Below are 21,671 nucleotides of genomic sequence, written 5' to 3'. Positions count from 1 at the left end.
CAGTGATACGTGGGGGAAGATGTTTAAAGGATAGGCTTCTCCAGGCAGAGATATACTAATATTTTGACTGAGCACTGTCTTCTCGAGACTTCTATAGGTTCTGAGTAACCCTAAAAGAACCTGCAAATGCAGAAAAGGCTTTTCTGCCCCCTCTCTCCCAGTGTGGATGTAGAAATGTCCAGACTTCTTATAAGGACTTCCTCGGGAGAGATAGGCAGTGGAAGACGGATTTGGACATCAACCAAAAAAGAGAGAAGCCTGCTCTACTCATCGGGCCAGCCCCTCCTTCCTGAGGTCAGGTGGGAAGAAAGGAGACGCACCCCCAGGCCAGCAGAGAGCGCTACCACCCATTACCTCCCAGGCAGACCAAATGAACACCCCCTGGGCCCTGATGGGCACAGCACAGAGGCCCCAGTGGTACCCACCAAGCTGCAGCACAGCGAGCTCACCGTCGACCTTATTGGATGCTGGCAACTGATTACTCCTAGAAATAAAAAAAGGAAATGTCAATGCCCCATAGGAGAATATAGGTCGATGGACCCTGTAGTTTGACACTTCCCGAGAACCGAATGCAAGCTAATTTGCTGATGCCACTGTAATACTGCTGGGAAACACATTCACCCGTGCACGTGCGCGCACACACACATCACGTTCCTGCAATCACTGCACAGATTTTCTTATCTCATTTTTTTGTTTGTCTCCTTTCTCCCAGCTTTCTTGTAAAGCTATCAGCAGCCATTTATCAGAAACCTCAAGAATGCACCAAAGAATACATACTGTGATCCTGACTTGTAAATTCAGAGATGTGCACACAGAGCTTTCTTTAAATGGCCCACCTGTATTTCAGCTCTCTTTGGATCTTTTTTCCCTCCAGCATGCATCGATCTGAACTGAAGTCAAATTATTTTTTAAAAAGAATGTATTGAAAATAACAACATTACATCACCCCCTTGAAAAATCCATTTACAATGTTAAAAATGACAGCTCTTTTGAACGTGGCATTGAAATATATTTTCCTCCAACATCCTTGCAGGCTAAGATATGATTGAAGTAACAATCATAATCTTGCCACAGTAGGTTCTATTGAATTGGCTTCCTCCTGAAGATGTATGAAGGGGCGTGAGTGGAAGACCACGGAGGACGCGCAGTACCGAATCCCTGAGCACGTCCTGCTCTAGACTCCGGGTTTCTTCCTCTGGCGCTGGAACACAGAGCTCCTCCACCCGCCTCCCAGGCAGCCCCTCATCCTCCCCCACGCAGCTGAGCTCATTTTCCTCAACTCAGAGCCACAAAATTCCTACGCCCCTAGGCTACCAGGATTCTGCAAGTGTTCTTGCGGGGAATGGTGAGAGAACAAGCTGGAAAGGGGAGCTAAGGCACGGAGGGGCAGCAGGAGGATGTAGAGGGGAGGGGGGGGGCACACAGACACTGTGCCCCCCTCCCCAGGACCCAGCAATAAGGAGTGTGCTTTCATCAGAAGCCTCCATCAGCCAGCCACACCTCGCCCCACCCCCGATCTCACTGCCACTAAAGCTGAGGACCTGAGTCCCATCCCTTCTATCCCCTGTGTCACTATTTTACCCAGAGACTAAGGCAAGGTGTCTGAAAAGCAAGGACTGAGGCGCAGGTGCTAGATGGTCTCTAAAAGCCACCTTGCACCATTCTGAGCTGGGAACATCAGCAGAAAAGACATCTCTGGAACACCCTGATGGCAACAACATCTCTCTCGGACCCATCTCTGCTCTCTGCCTCTTCGTCCCTCACCGAGATCATTCTCACAGCCCCCTAACTGGTTTCCTGACCCCCCGTGTGATGCCCCACCCCGTGCTGGTCCCCACATCTTCACACGAGTGTCAAAGGCATCTTTCTAGAAAGCAAATCTGACCATGCCACGGCCTGGCTGAAATTCTTCAAAGGTTCCCCAACATCGTCATCAACAAGAGACATCCTATTTATAAAAAATGATGGCAATTATAGCGGCAAATACTTTCTGATTCCTTTGACTGTTGCAGGCACTGTGTTAAGTGCTTTGCAAGCATCAAAAGTCATCTGCTCCTCAAAAGAGCCTTAGGAAGTAGTCAGGGCACTGAGTCTCAGAGAGGTCCAGTAATTTCCCCAGAGTTACACAGCATATAAGTGGCAGCACAGGGATTGGAACCTAAGCAATGACTCCGAAGATAATGGCAGCAACCATAAGACAAAACCCAAGCCCATTAGTGTGTCCTCCGTGCTGCCTGTGGCCTAGCTACCTACCACCCACCCCAGCATCACCTCCCTCTGCACTCTCCCACTCCACCTGCATGTCCTCCACGCTAACTTCTCAGCCCACGCCTCCACACCGTTTCACAAGCTGTTCACTCCACCTAGAATATCGCTTGGCAAGCTCACACTCATCCTCTCCAGCCCCGTTGGAATGTTACCTTCCTCTCAAATGCAAAGCATGCATTCATTCATTTCTTCACTCACTTAGCAAACATGGGGCAGCTGTCCAGCAGGGCTGTCTCCCTGCCCCAGGGAGACCCAGTTGCGTACAATAAACAGACATAAATTGCACTATGACATGCTGTGGTAGGCTGGATAATGGTCCCCAAAGATACCTGCATCCTAATCCCTGGAAATGGAAAATGGTACCTTATATGGCAAAAAGAACTTTGCAAATGAGATTAAGTTAAAGATCTTGAAGTGGAAGAAAGTAGCCTGGATTATCCGGGTGGGGGCGACCTAATCACAAGTGTCCCTATAGGAGGGAGGCAGAAGGAGATCTGACACAGAAGAAGAGAGGTAGGATGACGATGGAAACGGAGGTTGAAGTGATGCACTTTGAGGACAGAAGAAGGGGCCTCAAGCCAAGAAATGCGGGTGGTCACTAGAAGCTGAAAAAGGTAAGGAAACAGATTCCAGTTGTTAAAGGACGGGCCCTGCCAACACCCTGACTGCAGCCCAGTGGAACTGATTTCAGACTTCAGTCTTCCAGAACAGTGAGATAATACATTCATGTTGTTTTAAGTCACTAAACTGTGGTAATTTGTTGTAGCAGCCATGGGAAACATACACACAGTAAGAGAAACAATCACGGAGGAACAAAGGACTGTGAGGTTCCCTTGACTGCCTCTGTATCCTGCGTGCCCAGCACCTAGCCACTGCTCCATACATGGGTGCCAATACCAGAGTGACCCTCACACAAGCTAGGTGACTCACACGGGTCACACAGCTTAGAAGCGCCGGAGCCAGGGCTCAAACACAGGCCCCTGGCTCCAAATGCTCTGTGTTGCTCTTTTTTCTACTTTATGCTTCCTTTCCCTACCCAGAACCCTCCATGGCTTCCTGTGGACCAGGAGACAAAGTCCAAACCTCCCAAGTTGTCCCCTTGGCTCCCAAGGGCAAAGCCGCAGGGGCACGCGGATGGCCACGAGCAGTGAGGAGAGGGCGGGGATGATGTTCCTGCTGTGTAGGGTACAGCTGGGCCTCTTCCCGGTCATGAGACGTCCACCCTGAGGCCATCCATCAGCTGCGAGAGCCCAGCTCAGATGCTTTGTGCCGTTTCCCATAGATCTCTTCACCAGAGGAGACTTCAGTAATGCTCACACTTAGGGAATGCCCTATTGTTCCTTTTATGTGTCCCTTTGTGGCATAAGCATTACAAAGTTTAAAAGGTCAGTTTAAAAGCATGTTCTTGCCTTTGAGTGAAAACTATTATGAAAAACAATGACAAAAAGATAAATCAAGGATTCAAAACACTTTTTAAAAATGCGATTGTGCATATAACCTGGAGGCATGTGTCAAAGTATGCATCTAATAAATCCTCGGGAGCCAGGCTGTAAACACGCGCTTGCCTGCTGGGTCTGAGGTCTCCACCTCCCAGCCAAGCTCCTCTTCGTGCCCCCAAGGGAGGGGCAAGGGCCAGGGCATCGCAGGTGTCGGGGGCTACGTAGGGCCAGGACTCAATCCCTGGATAACTGGGTTTCGGGTAGGTAGAAAGAGCCACTCAGAGACCAGAGTTCTTGCCTCTGATCCCCCCGACTCTTGAGTGACCTTGGGCAAGTCACCTACCTCTGTGGGTATCAGGTGCCTCATGTGTACCTTGGGGAAAGCCTGAGCAAGACCACTCGCTGTGGAACATGACCAGGTGCAGGGGCTCTGAGAGGACTGACGTGCCTGGGTCCCGTTATTCTTGAAGATGCTCAACTGCTTACATACCCAACACTCAGAATAGTTCACCAGCTCTCAGCATTAAAATCAGACAAGGAGATGCTCCTTCCTCTGTCTTTGGTACTGGATACTTGGCTAAATTAGCTATGATTACAAAAGAAAGATATTCCATGAGAAGAAAGATATTGATCACTTACTATATATTCTATTTGATGGAAACACTGAAGCCAGTGTGAATTGACCCCACGCATACAGCACAAGAAACCAGAACATAAGAAATTTACATAAAATTTTCCCGAGCCAGTGATATGCCAGCACACTTTAACTCAAGCCATGTAAAATCATCTGGAGGGGCACTTCTACAGAGCAGGTCACACAAGATTCCCCGGGGGGAGGGAGAGTTGTTTTTTTTTTTAAGTCCCACTGAAAATATGCTCAAAACAAAAAACTGTTAAGTATGTGAGAAAACGATCCACCGTAAGTGAAAGCCAACTGACACAGTAAGTAGGATTCCTAAGAACTTGAGATAATAGAACAGCAATCTAAAAGAGGCTGTAATTAGAGAGAGTTGGGGAACTTTTTAAGAAAGGAATAGAAATCAGGCGAAAAGAAACAGACACTCTGAGAAAAGAATGGGCAACTCTGAAGAGCAAATACAGTCACGGAAATAAGAAAACTCTGGGGCATATAATGATGGTGACGGAAAATAGCATATCAAATACATATTTTTTAAATCCACGAGTCTGCTACTAGAGGAGGAAGGAGGGCAGGGATAGATAACAGAAAGCTCTTCTCTGTAAAAGACTGTCAACTAATAAATGGAAAAGGAATGATAAAACGAGAAAAGTTAGAAAATCGCGATTTTATAAATTCCTAATATGGGAAAAGATCTCCAATGGATGTTCAAACCATGGGCTAAAAGGTTTCACAGGATATTCATATGGTCTGAGAGTTACAGGTTCCTTATTGATTCCAATAACGGAGAGATTGGCAAAACCCTAACAGACTGACCCAACTTAGCATCACCAAAAATAAAACAAACTGACGTTACCGTGCCCCTGATGTGATGTACTGGGAAGTACATCACATCGCATATGTATTGTCCTTGCCAAAAACTGTCTGACATAAATCCAATAATGAAACAGATATATCTAGAATGTGGTCATTCTATGAGACACCAAGCCTACATCCATCATGAAAAACTGAAAAAGGAGGGAAATTGTTTGAGAGTAAAAGAGACTAGAGAGACATTGCAACCAAATATGAGTGAACCTTAAATGGATCCTGGGTTGGAAAACTAAAGTCTCAAAGAGCGCTTTGGAGCCATTTGGGAGAGATTTGATTGTGGGCTTTATGTTAGCAGAGGTCATTGAGTCAATGTGAGATTTCTTGGATGTGATAATGGTGCTGTGGTTATGTTCTTGTCCTTAGGAGATGCAAGCGGAAATATTTAGGGGTGAAATGCCATGATATCTGAATTTTACTTTCAATCAGTCATCAAAAATGTGGGGGAGGGAAAAAGAGGAGAGAGAAAGAAAGAGAGAAAACAAGTGCAAAAAGAATCTTAGAATTGCAGAAGGTAGGTTTCACGTACGATGCTTTCAACTTTTCTATGGGTTAGAACTTTTTTAAAGTTGGGGGAAACTTCTGGTAAACTTAAAAAAGGAGATTAGATACAGTGAAGAATGCAACTCCATCAGAAGAGAGACGAAATACACGAAAGAACAAATAAGAGACATGGAGGGAAAAAATTTTAAGTCCAATATACATCTAAAAGGAGTTCCAGAAGGAAAGAATAAAGAGAATGTGAGAAAGGAGATTATTGAAAAGATAATTGCTAAGAACCCACCAGACATGAATCCTCAGAGAAACATAATAAGTCTCAAATGATACACATGAAAGTAAATGCACACCTAGATATGTCATCTTAAAACTACCAGAATACCAAAGACAATGAGAAAAATCTTAGAGAAAAGGTAGATAGATTATCCATAAATAACAATTACTTTAACAAAAGACATCTTTAGTATTCAAAATATTAAAGGTAAGGATAAAATGAAAACATTTTCAGACAAAGACTAAAAAAGTTTACCATCACAGACCTTCACTGAATGCACAACTAAGGGACTTACTTCAGGAGAAGAAAACTGAACCCAGAAAGAAAGAGGAGGATGCAGCAAGCAACGGCAGAAAAGAAATCTGTGAACATTTAGATAAACCTAAAGAAGAGCTGACAATAAAAATAATAACAACAGCAACTAATCTGGGGGAAGTTAAAAACAAAGGGATAATACTAGACAACAATAAACAGGGAACCTGGGAAGGGGGAATGATCAGAATTAAAGCTTTCTAAAATCTTTGCATTTTTTGAGGGGGTAGAGATAGTGATTAAACTTAAAACTTTAAGTCAATTATGATCAAAATTTAAGAGTAACCATTAAAAGAGTAAAAAGATAGTATATAACTTCCAAATCAGAAAGCAGAAGAAAAAAGAACACGTATCAGTTAATTCACAAGAAAGTGCCACTGTGAAAAACAGTTTGGCGGTTCCTCAAAAAGTTAAACATAGAATTAACATATGACCCTGCAATTCCACTCCTAGGTATATAGCCAAAAGAACTGAAAACATGAAGGGACACACCTTCATAACAGCACTATTCTCAATAGCCAAAAGGTGGAAACACCACAAATGTCCACCAATGGATGAGTGGATAAACAAAATGTTATACATCACACATTGAAATACCAATCCACCATAAAAAAGACTGAAGTACTGATACATGCTACAACATGAATAAATCTCAAAAACATTATGTTAGGGCTTCCCTGGTGGCACACTGGTTAAGAATCTGCCTGCCACTGCAGGGGACACGGGTTCGAGCCCTGGTCCGGGAAGATCCCACATGCCGCAGAGCAACTAAGCCCATGCGCCACAACTACTGAGCCCACGTGCCACAACTACTGAAGCCTGTGTGCCTACAGCCCGTGCTCTGCAACAATAGAAGCCACTGCAACGAGAAGCCCGCGCACCGCAACGAAGAGTAGCCCCTGCTCACCGCAACTAGAGAAAAGCCCAAGTGCAGCAACGAAGACCCAATGCAGCCAAAAATAAAATGAAATAAATAAATTTATAAAAAACAAAACCAAAAAACATATTATGTTAAGTGAAAGAAGCCAGAGACAAAAGGTCACATATGATTCCATTTACGTGAAATATTGTGGACTGGTGGTTTCCAGGGATTGGGAGTGGGAGGAATGGGGAGAAACTGCTTAATAGGAAGAGATTTTACTTTGAAGAGAAGAAAATGTCTTAGAACTAGGTAGAGGTGGTGGTTACACAAATTTGTGAATGCACTAAATGCCACTGGATTGTTCACTTTAAAATGGTTAAGTTGAAAAAGAGAGGAAGGGACTTCCCTGGCGGTCCAGTGGTTAAAACTTCGCCTTCCAATGCAGGGGGTACAAGCTCGATTCCTGGTGGGGGGGGGGGGGGGGGGGGTGGGAGCCAAGATCCCACATGGCTCACAGCCAAAAAACCAAAAGACATAAAACAGAAGCAATATTGCAACAAATTCAATAAAGACTTTAAAAATGGTCCACATCAAAAAAAATCTTTAAAAAAAAAAAGAAAGGAAAAGTATGGCAAGATCAACGTGTAAAATATAACAGGACAAATGAATTCAAGTATATCAGTAACTATAATAAAGGTGAATAAATTAAACTTGCCAGTTAAAAGACAGACACACTCAGATTGATTTTTTAAATTAGCAATATGCTGTTTCACGTGATACATGACACAAAGGAAAACAATAACGCATGGGGGAAAAATATATCACTTGTATGCCAACCATTTAAATGCAAATGTAGCTAAATGCTATCGGATAAAAATAAACTCTCCGATGAAAAGCATTTTTAGTGATAAACCTACTTGTTGCAGAATAACAAAAGGAGCGATTCAACATGAAAATTTAGCCATCATGAACCTCTGTAAAATGGTTAATAATAGTCCTACCTCAAACGTCTGTGGTGAGAATTCAACAAGTTAATATATCAAATGCCGAGAATAGTATCCGACAGAGTAATTACTATGTGTTAGCTGAGATGATGATGATTAATGACGCAAGTATAACCTTGATTCCAAAAACCTAACACTTGTAAACGTAAGTGCAAAACTATGAACTAAAATAAAAGGCCACAAAAAATAAATAAATAAATAAATAAAAGACCACTTCATCAGCCGTGAGTTTAAAAAAATGTTGACCAAGTAGGTATGCAAGAATATTTTGACATTAGAAAATCTAATAATTCCCTAGAAAACCTAGAAGTTCTCCAAAAGAGGGAAGATATGTAAAACAATCTCAATAGATGAAGAAAAAGTATTTGATAAAAATAAATACTCATATAAATTTTTAAAAATAAAAACTTAGCAAGCTCAAGGGAAGGGAAGGGTTTTGCTTTACTTGGTATGTACATATTTGAAGCCTACAGAGCATCCTAAAACTGAAGCTTTGGAAGCTTCCCCACTGGAGACAGTAGCCTGATGAGGATGTCCATTATCTCACGAGATTCAGAACTATACCAGAGATATGCTAGAGGCAGTATAATGAGACAAGTGAAACTGACAACCCCAGGGCCAGAGTCCAGGTTTCCTGACCCAGGTTCCCCACTCTTTCTACTACCCTGCTTCAAAAAGAACATCCTTTTGGAATAAACAAGAAGGTTCGATGGTAATGAAGCAGAGGGCTGTGCAGTTGTCAATGGACATACCGAAACTGGACAGATGAGCCGCAGGTCCAGCTCGTGCCAGAGAAGACTGGCATCATCTGGCAATAGACTGATTGCCTCACGTCTCAACTTCCCTTTGACCAGGATCATCTCTGTGAAGCTGCAACGGCCATCACCTCCAGTGATTTTGGGTTTCAGCTCTTCGGGCCCACCGCATGCCTACCCGCAGGCGCTATTTGGCCATCTGTGCGCTTGGCAGGCACCGAGGAGGCGCCCTAGGAGGAACGGCTGTGCTGTGTCGTGTTCCTTCCCTGCCTTCCCAACAGTGACTCTGCACAACCCTTGTGATTAAAGGCTCTTATCAAAGACTGAACTTCGGGAGGGGTAAGCCTTAGTGAGGTGGATCCCTGACGGCAAACTAATGTAAAAAGAAGTTTTAAAAAAATTCTCCAGAGAAGAAAAGATTTCAACTTTCCTGCCCTTTGGCTTCCTGCAGAGGCTCAGCCAAGCTCCCCCAGATGAAGATGAGGTACAGGATCACGGTGAGTTAGACCTGGAAGGCGCTCAGGAGTCACCTGCCATAACCTTTGGTTTTACAGATGAGGAAACTGCGCTCTGGAGGGAGGAAGGGGGCTCCTTCAGTGTCTCCACCGCCCAGTGCTCAGCCCGAGGCGATCCGAGTCCCAGCCGCGGGAAGCGCTCCACCTCCCTGGGCTGTCACATCCACAGGCATTTTAAAAATTAAGCCGTCAAAGAACATGAGGTCTCATTAAGGGCTGGGTTATCAAGAAGTCATCATGGGCACAGATCTCAGTTTTATACCCGGCACTTGCCAGTTCTCCAGCTGTTGACCATCAACATATAAAAGGAATCTTTTTGTTTTCCTCTCTCCTTTCTCTTAAGGATGTGGAAAACCTGACTGGAAGTGCCTAGTCTGAGACTTCCTGTGAGAAAGTGCTCTGCTTGGAGTACTGTGAAGGCAATCTGCCTCAGCAATGCAGCCCAAATAAATGATCTTCCTGAAACTAGCAAAAAACTTTAATTGGGGATTGGGCTGCACAGCCAAGATTCTCTCATCCGGGTTGGACAAAGGTTGGACGAAGATAGGGATCAGCCGGTGAGAACGGACTGGGAGGGGAGGGGTCCCTGATGGCCCTGCATCCTCCTGGAAAAGCAATCGGCTCAGCCTGTCGAGCTGGAGAGAACACACATTGTACTCTCGCCCCCTGAACCATTGTTCTTTGAGGGTGATGATTTATCGGCTTAACTCTCTTTCCGTAGGCACCCCTCCCCACAGGCTTTGGAAAACATCCTTGGCCAGAAGTGTTCGCAGCCAGAGCAAGATCCAAAACCAAGTCCAACATTTCTCCTTCCCTGAGTTGGGCTGGATTCTGGCACATTTCAGGAACAGAGAAGAAATTTACCCCGGTCACCAAGTTATCAGACTGGGAGGGTTCCTGCATGGGCACACAAGTGGCAAAACAAAACTGTACCAGCTGTGCCCTTCCTTCATGTTATTGAAGTTTGGCACGAGGCCTTGGTATACATCTGGTGTTTAATGGATGCTCCCTCTGGAAGCTGAGGAGTACTCAGGGTTCACCTAGATAAGGCTCATCCCTCTGGAAGGGATGGAAGGGCTAACCCACACTGTCTAGTCTGTCAGGGGTGGGAATGGAAGGCAGAGCTTCTACCAAGAACCCCTGGGTCGTGGGCAAAGCAGAAATAGAATGTCAGGCTCCAGACTCTCACCTTAGCTCATTTTCATCTATCCCATGCTGGACGTTGGAGCCACTGACTGTGTTTCCTTAAGACCCAGAATGCACTGGGACTGGCTGGTCGCTCCTCCCGTAAGGGATACACACTGGCAGGACTGGAGGCTCCTCCAGCTCCTATCGCTCTGCCCTTCTCTCAGCCTGCAGTTTCCCGGGTGTGGCTGAGCTCAGCTCCACGTGGCAACTGGTGCTGAGAGGCAGGCACTGCTCAACAGGGGGTGAAAAGGTGGCTCCAGGAAAAGCAAAATACCCTCTTGAAGGACAAGTGGTCTCTATGGAGTACACCCCTGGGACGCGGACAGATCCACTGAGTAACCACTCATTCACCCGAACTGTGCAGTTCACCAAGCACTATGTTGCCAGCCCACGACCTTCCTCCCTCTTGGTCTTGCCTCCTCTGCTCTGCCCACCAGCACTTGGCTGCGTAGCTCAGCCAAGCCCAGCCATCGTGAGATGCAGGATGAGCCCAGTGACCAGGGATGGAGCGAGAGACATGATGTGGTAACGGGCCCACGCCGTGAGCCCCGCCCCCTCCTGGTGTGAGCCCCAGACTGCACACCCAGCAGGTGGGATCACTAAGGCTGCCTCTGATTAGGGCTCCCGGCAGGGGAGTGAGGGCCTAATAGGATGGTTCCCTCGGAGACAAAGATTCCCCCTGGCCCCGCCCTCCCTGAGGCTCATGTGACAGTGCAGGATGGAAAGGATTGCCTCTACAACCTTGGCCCGGTCCGGAAGTCTAAAGTCACACTTGGAGTTATAAAAGGGAAGGTTCTAACGTGCGCCTGAAAGACATTCCATAAGAGTTGCCGCTGGTTTCCGTCGTGGATTGGAAAGCTGTGCGAAGATGTTTACTTAGCCGCTAGGAGAAACTGCTTTTTGGCACCATGACTGCTCTTTACTGTCTTAGTAAAGCACAACGCATCCAGGGAAGGAGCTGTCCCAACAAGAGAGGCCGACTTTTTCCAAGTCCCATTAAACATTAAACCCACTCAGGTTCTGTTTGGGAAAATATGACAAAGGGTGGCGTAAAACAACTTCTGGGAAGAAATATTTTCATTTTAAACTCACAAAACGTTCCCCTGCATAAGCATTAATAAAAGAGCCATAAGCAGCAAGTCTGAAACAATACTGTCTGGGTCCGAGGTTAACTTCATACCGATTTGAAGACAAAGCAACTGGGGTTCGTTTACTTTTAGAAAGGGTATGGAGGCATACACTTAACTTTTTTTCTGGAGCTCCTGTCTTTCCCCAAGCAGACATGGATGAATCTTCACCTTCCCTGGGCTTCCACTGTCTCCTCTGTGACATTCTAAGGGTTCTAAGTTTTGTCCTTACAATAGGAATTGTTTATCTGGGTGTTTATTTCTACTTTACCAAGCACTTTGAAAGCACAGTTTTTAATTTCTCACAAAAAGCCTGTGTGTGGGGTAGCAAAGGGACTATTTAGACTTATTTTCAAAACTGAAGACACTGAGGCTCAGAGAATCGAAAATCGTCCAACACAAACCAGTCCGTGGCACGCAGATCCATGGCCAAATGGGGACCATACAATACTGTGAATCTTCCATGAGGCTTAATTTATTTATTTCAAAGGTTGGACTTTTCTCTCAAGATTACATCTATATTTAAATTTTACAAAATTGTTTTAATGTTCTTACTTAGCCAGAAAAATAATAACAACCTGAAGAGTGTCTGACTTACCATGAAGTTAATGGGGCTTAAGCTTCAGGGACCCTCCCTTGCACAGGCCCTTCCAAGAGGCCCTAGCACATGTTGGCATGGTCTTCTATTTTTGTCAAATTTACAAAAACGAGGTAAGTTTATATTCTTTGTCTTCAAGAGGCACCCAAACTGTGTAAGTTTCAGGCTCACAACGCTTGGATCTTTTTGTTTGTTCTTTTGTTTTCTTTTTTATTTGGCTGGTCCATGAGTTCCCAGCGACCCACCAAGAGATGTCCCAAAGTCTCCTCCACCCCAGACACCCTGTAACTGTCTTGTCCAAGTTCGTACAGAGAAAGGTCCAGCCAAGACTGGCTCACGGAGCTCCCCTTTCTTCCACCCCATGCTGCCCCATCACACACACAAAAAAGGAATCTCTAGGAAATTTTGACTTACACCAAAAACACAGAGGACTGATTGTTTTCTGGGCATTTCTTAGAAAAAAGAGAAAGAAATGTTGCTTTAAACCCAACTGAGCTTTGCAAACTTTGAGCATTACACCGCTCACACACATAAAACCGGAGAGCTGTGGAATTTCCATGGGTGAGCAGGCCCCCGTCAGGACACACACACCCTGGGCTAAAATTAGATGTGTCCCTGGGCCAGCTAGGTGGCCTCCCTGTGCCTCTCCAGGTAGTGTCTGCACTTGAAATGAGGTGCGAGGGTCCCCGGGTACCAACCAGAGTGTGGAAGCCTTTCCTCCCCACCCCTCTGGGGTTACCACCCCTGCCTCTAATGAGGGTTTCTCAGGTGGAGAGCCTAGCAGGGCGGGTATTCAGTGGGAGCTGGGATGTGGATAAGCACAGCTGCTCAAAGGTGGGGAATCTGTGCTGGAACTTTCCATGAGCCCTAAAGCAGGGGAGCGCAGGACCCACCTCACAAAGAAGTCAGGACCTGAACACTGAGAATTTTAGCACAGGGCAAGTATTCCTTCCCAGATCCTTAAGAGGTAACAATATTCCATGTGAGTTTGCAAGGAGGAAAAAAAAAAGAAAAATCAAAGCAGCACATTCTCTTTTCTCCTTAATAGTGGAACTTCTGCAGAAGTGGAACGAAGCCCTTTGGCAAGGCTCTAACTCCCTTGGTTTCTAGGGATCTAAATGCAAATAACACAGGCAGGAGACTGAAAGCACACGCCCTCCAAAACCCCCCCTGGAGTCCTTGCTTCTCCAGGCCACTCCCTTCTGCCAAGGTTACCTATCCCTGGCAGGGTGGACGTGCAGGGACTTGCAGACTGCAGCCCCTGCTGGACCGTGTGGGCGAGCAATGGTCCCAAGGAGCACGGTCAACGGGAAGAGCTTTGACCAAAGGTATCTAGAGCTTTTTCCAGGACAAATAGAAAAACCATGTGTAGCAGCTGGACCCACGTCGGGCAGTCTCCTGTTGGAAATGTCACACTGAGCTTCACGATGTGGGTGTAATCAAGCAACTGTGAGTTTCGAGAAAACATCCGGAAGGTATGGAGGGGGAAGATACGGCCAGGCTGTGGGCGTGCGCATTCCAGGTCCAACAGCGTGGGTGGGGGAGGATGGATCTGGTGAGGGAGGGTAGGAATGGGCTTCACAGTGCCCACCAGGATGACACCAAACGAAGCTGCTTTCTGTGCCACTGGAAAACATATATGAGCTCTTGTTTCTGTCACAGCCACTGGTTCCTTGGAGGTCAAAGGGCTCGAGGATGCCCATATACAACAAGGAAGGGGCTGTGTTGGGGTGATTCCTCAGTGTCTCCTGGGCTAGCCTTGTGTCTGTACCGTCACCTCACCCGGATGCCACCATTCCATAGTGACCCACTATGACCCTATTACATTCTTCATGATCTTTTCTGAGAGACAAAAAATAGATCCTATTGACTCTTCATTTTTCCTATTTGTTCCATACATACTTGCCCTTTCTATTTTGAAAAGTGTTAAATCTACAGGAAAATGGAAAGGATACCATAACACTGACATACCCCTCACTTCCAGTGACAAATTGTTAATATTTTGCCTTATTTGCTTTCCCTCTCTACTTCTCCTTCTCTCTCTCTCCAAATACACACAAACACACACATTTTTTTTTTTTTTTGCTGGAAAAAAAATATAATATCTGAAAGCAAGGTGCAGATACTACGTCAGCCTAACTCCTAAGAACAGTAACAGCCTCCTACAAAATCCATGCGGGGTTTATTGGTTGGACAACCCTTTTTAAAACCAGGATCCTTGTTTAAGCTCTCCCAGATTCCTGTGTCTGATAAGTGTACTATTTTGGAGTTATTTTCTTGAAAAAGAAGAATGATAAGTCATTCATAATGCCTTTAATGGGCCAGGTCCGTTTTTGGGTTTTATCTAACATGGATACTTTCAACTTCTCTCTTCTTCTTTTAATACACCGTGTAGGGTGGGGGGTGAAGAGGCTCTGAGTTGTAGAGGCGTGTGGCTGGATTTCCTCGGCAGTTCCTGGCACTGGCTCCTAGACACTTGTTGAAATGCCCTTATAAGTTCATCTGCTCTCTGGATAGTAGCTTCTGGAACATGAACACTCAATGTGTCATTGCTCCATGAGAAGGTGAATAAGAAAAACGAGGCAGCTCTAAGCCTTGCAAAAGAGCCTCCAGTCCCCAGACGGGTACTTGGTTTGGCTTCTGTCACTGACTTTTTTAGTTTGCTCAATTTTTTTTTTTTTTTTCCTCATTCAAAAGAAGAAGGGAGAAGGCCAAACAAAGTGACACTGGGAGCAAAGGAAGCGTCATCATCAATTATAGGAACGCCATCCTCCATCATGGACTTCCCCTTTCGCTACACCCCATCAAGGAATCTAATGAAGCCCCAGGCCTGGAGTAGAAGCCGTGAGAGCGTGGACCACAGCCGTGCGGGCCCGGGCAAGGGCAGCTCACTGTGCCAGCCCGCCGTCCAGGCCTGGCCTCCGGAGAACTTCTGAAGAAAAAGAAAGGCGGGAGCGCACATCCAAGTGGCCCCCGCCTCACCTGGGCCCTCAGTGCACATGCCCTGCGGAGGAGGGCCTGCTCCGTGCCTGAGTCAGGGAACCCAGCCCACACTCCTCACTGCCCTCGGCTGTAGCCCACACAATGGGGCTCAACTTTTCTCTTTAACCATCACCATCTTGTATAATCTGCCTCTAATCTCACTTCCCATCCCTTTCTTACAAAATGTTCATTTATTCAGAAACACGTCCATCCATTCAAGAAACAGGGTGCTTGGGCTAACTAGACAGTAGCAAAGAAAGCAAGTATTTATTAAAGTAGCTACTGTGGGCCAAATGTTTTACATACATTATTTCATTTACTCTTCATAACACAAAGATAACATAAACATAAAAGTAGGTATGTCATCCCATTTTTTAGATGAAGAAAGTAAGTTGTAAAGATTTTTTTGAAAACATACACACACTGTGCCCAAGGTCACCCTGTCAGTAAGGGACAGATCTGTCCAATTCTAAGTCTCGGGTCCTTTCGACCTCACGGTGCTGGGTTACTAAACATATTAAAGATGGAGAGCCACCTTGCAAAGTCTCAGAATACAATAAAATGCAATGTTTCCCAAACGGCTGTCCTCAGCAACTTAACAAAGACTTGTTTAACTGGGATACATTTCAAGTAACTCAGAAACTCTGCTGAGCAGAACTGGCTCTTTCACTGAGGATTTAAAAGGTACTCTGGGAACTTGTAATGCCCCGGGCCGGTCATTACGGACATCAATTATCATTGTGGAGTTTGGCAGAAGATGAATCTGGCTACTGTGGCCGCTGCCCACTCCCGGGCCCGCCCAGGCCCACACTTCCTGTCCCCTCAGAGTCTCTATGAATGATCAGTTTCTCCCCTCTGCTCCTGCCGCCCAGCCCTTGGCTTACAAATGTGCTCCTATCTCTCCCATCCTGGAAAGAAAGACCCTGTGCCCTAACCCTCTACCCTCTTGAGCTGCCATCCTGTCCCTATGCTTCTCAACCCCTCTAACTTCTTTTATTTTTTTCTTTTATAGATTTATTTATTTTTGGCGGCGTTGGGTCTTTGTTGCTGCACACGGGCTTCCTCTGGTTGCGGCGAGCGGGGGCCACTCTTCATTGCGGTGAGCGTGATTCTCACTGCGGTGGCTTCCCTTGTTCCGGAGCATGGGCTCCAGGTGCGCAGGCTTCAGTAGTTGTGGCACAAGGGCTTAGCTGCTCCACGGCATGTGGGATCTTCCCGGACCAGGGCTCGAACCCATGTCCCCTGCATTGGCAGGCGGATTCTTAACCACTGCGCCATCAGGGAGGCCCTCTAACTCCTTTTAAAAAGCTGCATGCTCTCGTGCGTGTCCTCACCCTGCTGCAGGTGACCTTCTGCCCCCAAGTCCCTACTGAAAGTGCTCTCTCCAAAGCCACTCTGTCACCAGACCTAGTGACCTTCCCAATCTCCCCACTAAGGTTCCGAAGCTGCCCACACCTCCTGCTTCCTGGAGACCCTCTCCTCCCTCACCTCCCAAGTCCTCCTCTGCTCTGACCACCCCTCTTCCTTACCACGTCAAACATGTGGCTCTCCCGTTGCAGGATTCTGACCTTGGCACCTTTATCCTGCACCTTTGGCCATGTCCACCCCTCCAAGGACTTCAACTCTCAGCCCCGTGCCAGCCCCTCCCAGATGCCCCCTCCCAACCTCTCATGCAACATTGCCCAGGATCTGCGTTTCTGCCCCACTCCTGACTGTGGAAACAACAGCTCCACTGGACATCTCCAGGAACAGCCTCTTCATCTGCTTCCTGACCCAGTGCCTCCCCCAGTCAGGTCCCCTCTCCTGACATCCACATGCCCAGTCTCCCGGCCCTCCAGGCCCACAACCTCCCTGGACACCAAGTCTCAAAGATTCTCCTCCCAGATCCCCTGCTCCTCGGGTCAGGGCCCACCCCACCTTCTAGGTGAGATTCCTGCTACTGGTCACCCTTGTCATTCCTGCAGCGCTCCTGGACTAGTCTCCCTAAAGCACAGCTCTAACCAGTTAAAAAAAACAACCACCACCTAACCAAAAATTCGAGAAACCTTTCTGTTCCTCTCTACTGCTCTTTAGCTTGGCGCTCAAGCACTGTCCAGTCCTCCAGTCTCCTCTCCTCCTGGTCCCCACACATGCCCTGGGTTCCAGCTACACCACCTCACCTGCCTCTTCACACTTGCTCACACTGGCCCTTCAGCTTGGCATGCGTCCACTCCCTGAATCACCAGACCAACCCTCTAAGTCCTCGCCCATGTCAGCTCCCCATGAGTCCTTCTTCCTCAGACAGGGGCTTGAGGATAGGGGTTAAGACTGAGGTCCCTAGAGCCAGACTGCCTGCGTGAACTCAGGCTGGTTGGTAATTCTGTGCCTCAGTTTTCCCATCTGTAAAACGGAGCTGATAAGCCTCCTAGTGTTGCTGTCAGAATTAAACGAGGTAATATATCGAATGCTCTTGCAACAGAATGAGTATTCAGTAAATATCAACAGCTTAATTACCCTTCAAACAATCTAGACTCCAGCTCCATGGCACCTGCCCTGTCCGCTTGTCACTTTCTCTTCTTTTTTTTTTTTTCTTTTTAATCATGATTTTATGTGTATGGAGGTCTTGGCCTCTTTGGGGCAAGAGCCACATCTTCAGCATCTCTCCCCAGCACTATTCGAAGAAGCAAGAGGAACTCCATAAATGCATTGTTGAACTGAACAAAATTAAATGACAGGTATTTACATAGAGATCAAAAACTGTTTACTCTATCGGGAAGAGGCTCTACTTCTGAGGGACCCATGGCCACGAAACCGGCCCCTACAGGAAATGGAAGGAATCCCATGGTTTTAGTAACTTCTTGTGCAATGAGCAGAGAAAACAAAGTAGAATTTTCTGGAATGAGGCGCACACACAGGATACTGCCCCGGCGGGTCATCTTTGTGATTTGAAGAATTCTGCCCCAAATGCCCCTGACAGAACTCAGCATCAAGGTGGAGGCACCAGCCCAAGTGAGTCATGGCCACTGTTTAGGAAAACCAGCTGAGGAGTCACGAGGGAAGGTCCACTCTAGGAGGACGCAACAGGATTTGGCAGGGGAAAGACTTCAGCTCGCTCCACCCAGGCCCCAAGGTAGCCAGCCTATCAGGGTTATACTTGGGGTGAGAACAGGGATGCCCATCTTTTCCCTAAATCAGTGCCCTTTCCCAATCCTTAGGAAAGCTACGAGATTAGCCTCTTTCTCCATGAGCCACCATAAGTGCACATTATCCAAAAACGTCTGCAAATGCAGCAGAACCCAATGCAGGCCCCAGAAAAAAAAAAAAAAAAAAAAAGGGCTGAGGAAGAGCAAGGGAGCTGCTTTAGTCTTTAGGAGTGAGATCCCCGGGGACATGAGCAAACTTTCCCCCCACCCCAAAAAAATCTCAGGCTTGGAGGAAGGTGCAGAAGAGTGATGAGTATGTCAGGCACAGCAGTGAGGCCCTTGGCTGGCCCCCAACTGGTCTATTCCAACCCCGCTCAGACTTCAAGGCCCAGCCCAGGAACAGCAACGCCCCCTCTAAGATCCTATGGCACCTCAATGGGCACCATCCATCTGGCTCTGGGACAGATCTGTCTCCTATTTTCAGGTGACTTTCCTGTTTGCTAAATCACTAGTCCCACTCTCCTGTGTGTCCCTTGAATGAAGGGGAAGACTTCACATTTCACCTCCCCCTCCCACAAGGCCATGCCAATAATTCAGCTCCATCCAATAAGCTTGGGACAATTCTGATCAAAATTGAGGGAGGCAGGGTCACAAACGACTTACCCCCATACTCAGGTGGCTGACAACCCAGGAGGAGAAACATGGTAGCCTGTCAGGTCTCCAGTGTGACATGTGCTGTGAGAGGTATGAGAAGGGGATCACGTCCAGGTATAGGAGCAGGGAAGAGATCAGAAAGGCTTCCTAAAGAAGGCAACATTCAAGATGACTTCAATACCGGACATCACAGTTGTGAGGGGTTGTGTTGCTTGGTTGGTTGGTTGGATGGATGATTAATTGGTTAAATGAATATATGAATGAAAAATAAATGAGTGAATGAATGAATGCTGACAAGTGAACTTGAAGATAAAGTTTGGACGGTTCCAATTCTATTAAAGATTATCAACTTAAGTTTCATGACACTGTCCCAAACAGATCAGCGTGGTTTTCCCTTTTATTCTCCTTACTATGTACATTCTCTCATTTGCTCCATATAGATTGCCAGGAAAAACAACAACGAAGAAATAAGACCCACTCCAATCCTCAAAGAGTTCATGGAAGTAAAGATGAATTATCAAATCATTATGCTCTACTGAGGATTACCCATGATACTGAGAAGCAGAAGAGAAGCAGCCAGACTTCGGACCAGGCTAGAATTAGGGTGAAACATAACAAGGTACCTAGGATGCAAAATTTAAGGAGGCACTCAGTCTCAAGGTTCATGGAGGTGCCTACACTGCAGTTGAAACACCGTAAGAGTGAGTGCCCCCTTAAATTTTGCCCCTGAGATACCTCACTTGCTTCACTCTCATCCTGACCCTGTTGCTAATCTCCAGATGGGCCTCTCTTTGGGGTTCTGGTAGCTAGGGTCTGCTGGAAGCTAGCTCACAGACCAGCCAGTAAGCATCTTGGAGTGAGGGGAAAAAAGCACCCAGGAAATAAGAGTCTCCATACCCCTCCCCCGCTCTCTGACACTCACCTCCCAAAAGTTATCCCTGAGCCTCAACAGCTTCTTTCCATCTAGCAGCAGCGGCTTCCCCCGCAGGGAACATCTTCCCAGCTTGCGTGCCATGGACTGGGGCCTCGGGCAGAGCTGGCAAGGCCCAGGTGTGTGCAGAGGAGGATCTCAGAGCTGCCATCCTAATGTCCAAAATGAGATCATTCACCCTTCCAAGGAGAGGTGTGGACACTCTCTTGCCTCTCTAGCCACACTTTCTTGATCTCAGAGGAAATCTGACTCATGAGAAGTCTCTTTCCCCTGGGGGATGCATTGGATCAAAGACTCAGAAACCCTTGAACTGAAGGTAGGTAGCAGCTATAATTAAAGCGCAGGGGTGAGAGCATCAACCCTGCTCCTGGAGGGCTCCGAGTGGCCTGTAACGTGCGCTGGAGCCGTTTCTCCTGTTTAAACTCCTGGACGTGCTAGGGAGAGGCCGGCATTCGGAGGAGAGAGAAGGCATTCCACTGTGGACCGGGGACACACATGTAGGCTGAATGTGGGTAAGAGGTGGGAAGGAGAACCAGCTAGGCACAGGGCACTGATGGCAGGTGTGAAGGGGAAGCTGGACCAGCACAGGAGCCCCAGGCAGGCCACCTGTTCACGCGGGGTTTCTGGCACACGGGAAGGCAACTGTGTGCTGTGTATGTTTCAAGACTCAGCTAATTTCGAACCTCCGTAGTCTGACATGAAGTCCAAATAACATGCAGAGACAAATTAAAATGGAAATTCTACCCATTACTCGTCCCATGCAGCGCAGATGTTGTCAGACTCTCGATGCTCGGATATGGGGAACAGTCAATAAACCACAAATGCCACATCCCCTGCTCAGCCTCTGCCAGGCCCCAGGTGGCATCATTCACTCCCTCTCAGGATGCAAACAGGCCTCGGCTCGTGATCTGGAGCCCGGGAGTGGGGAGGACTCAGGAGGGATTGGATCTCATTCATCTCTCTCCCACCTGAGTGTGTCGTCATGTCATCATCGTTGGTAGGTGTCTGCTGGCTGAAATCACACAACAGGGCCAACCAGAGTCTCTGGGGTCCTGAAGATTGATGAAGATCTGCTGCCACCTACTGTCCATTCTCTGGCAAAACCCGAAAACCTGATGGGGGCACACCCTACATCAGTCGCTGTATCCCTGGAATTGACTACAGGCCTTGACACAGAGCTGTCACACATTGATGCTTTGGTGGGGCTGTGTCTGTGTCCAGGCTGCAGAGATCCACGCAGAACAAGGCAGGCTAATCACAGCTATTCCTCGCCCAGTGTTACTAGTTCACCATCAAGTCTTGGCATCAAACACGGCCTCTCCAAGCCCAAGGCCCTCCTGCCCTGTCGACAGCACCTCCACCTGCTCCCGGCCCTCCTCTGAGGGCCACAGTTAAGCACTCAAGTACATACAGCCTCAGCGGGCCTTTGGCTTCAGAGCAGGGAGCCATCTCATCTTTCCACATCCCCAGTGCCAGATCTGGGCGCCAAGAAAGCTCAGGGACACCTCCTGTCTGACTGAGACAGCAGGGCATCATCCAGCTTGAAGCCAGTGATGGGTTAACATGGTGCTCTTGCAACGTGAGCTGTGGGTGTCGTGACGGGAGGGGCTGTCTGTGGGCTTATATGGAACTTCT

General features: G+C 47.2%; 1 protein-coding gene across 4 annotated transcripts in view; it reads right to left on the bottom strand.

The window, feature by feature from the left end:
• The window catches only part of MINDY4 (MINDY lysine 48 deubiquitinase 4), a 134,151-nt gene that overhangs the window by 60,933 nt on the left and 51,547 nt on the right, over positions 1–21,671 (bottom strand). For all 4 annotated transcript variants that reach the window (XM_024755053.1, XM_024755055.1, XM_024755054.1 and 1 more), the window contains one exon: positions 426–484. In XM_024755053.1, coding sequence (XP_024610821.1) covers positions 426–484 — 59 coding nt within the window. The remainder of the gene's footprint in view (positions 1–425; positions 485–21,671) is intronic.

Source organism: Neophocaena asiaeorientalis, unplaced genomic scaffold (assembly GCF_003031525.2).
Source record: "Neophocaena asiaeorientalis asiaeorientalis breed wild unplaced genomic scaffold, Neophocaena_asiaeorientalis_V1.1 scaffold36, whole genome shotgun sequence".
Taxonomy (NCBI): domain Eukaryota; kingdom Metazoa; phylum Chordata; class Mammalia; order Artiodactyla; family Phocoenidae; genus Neophocaena; species Neophocaena asiaeorientalis.
This window is presented reverse-complemented; position numbering and strand designations above follow the sequence as displayed.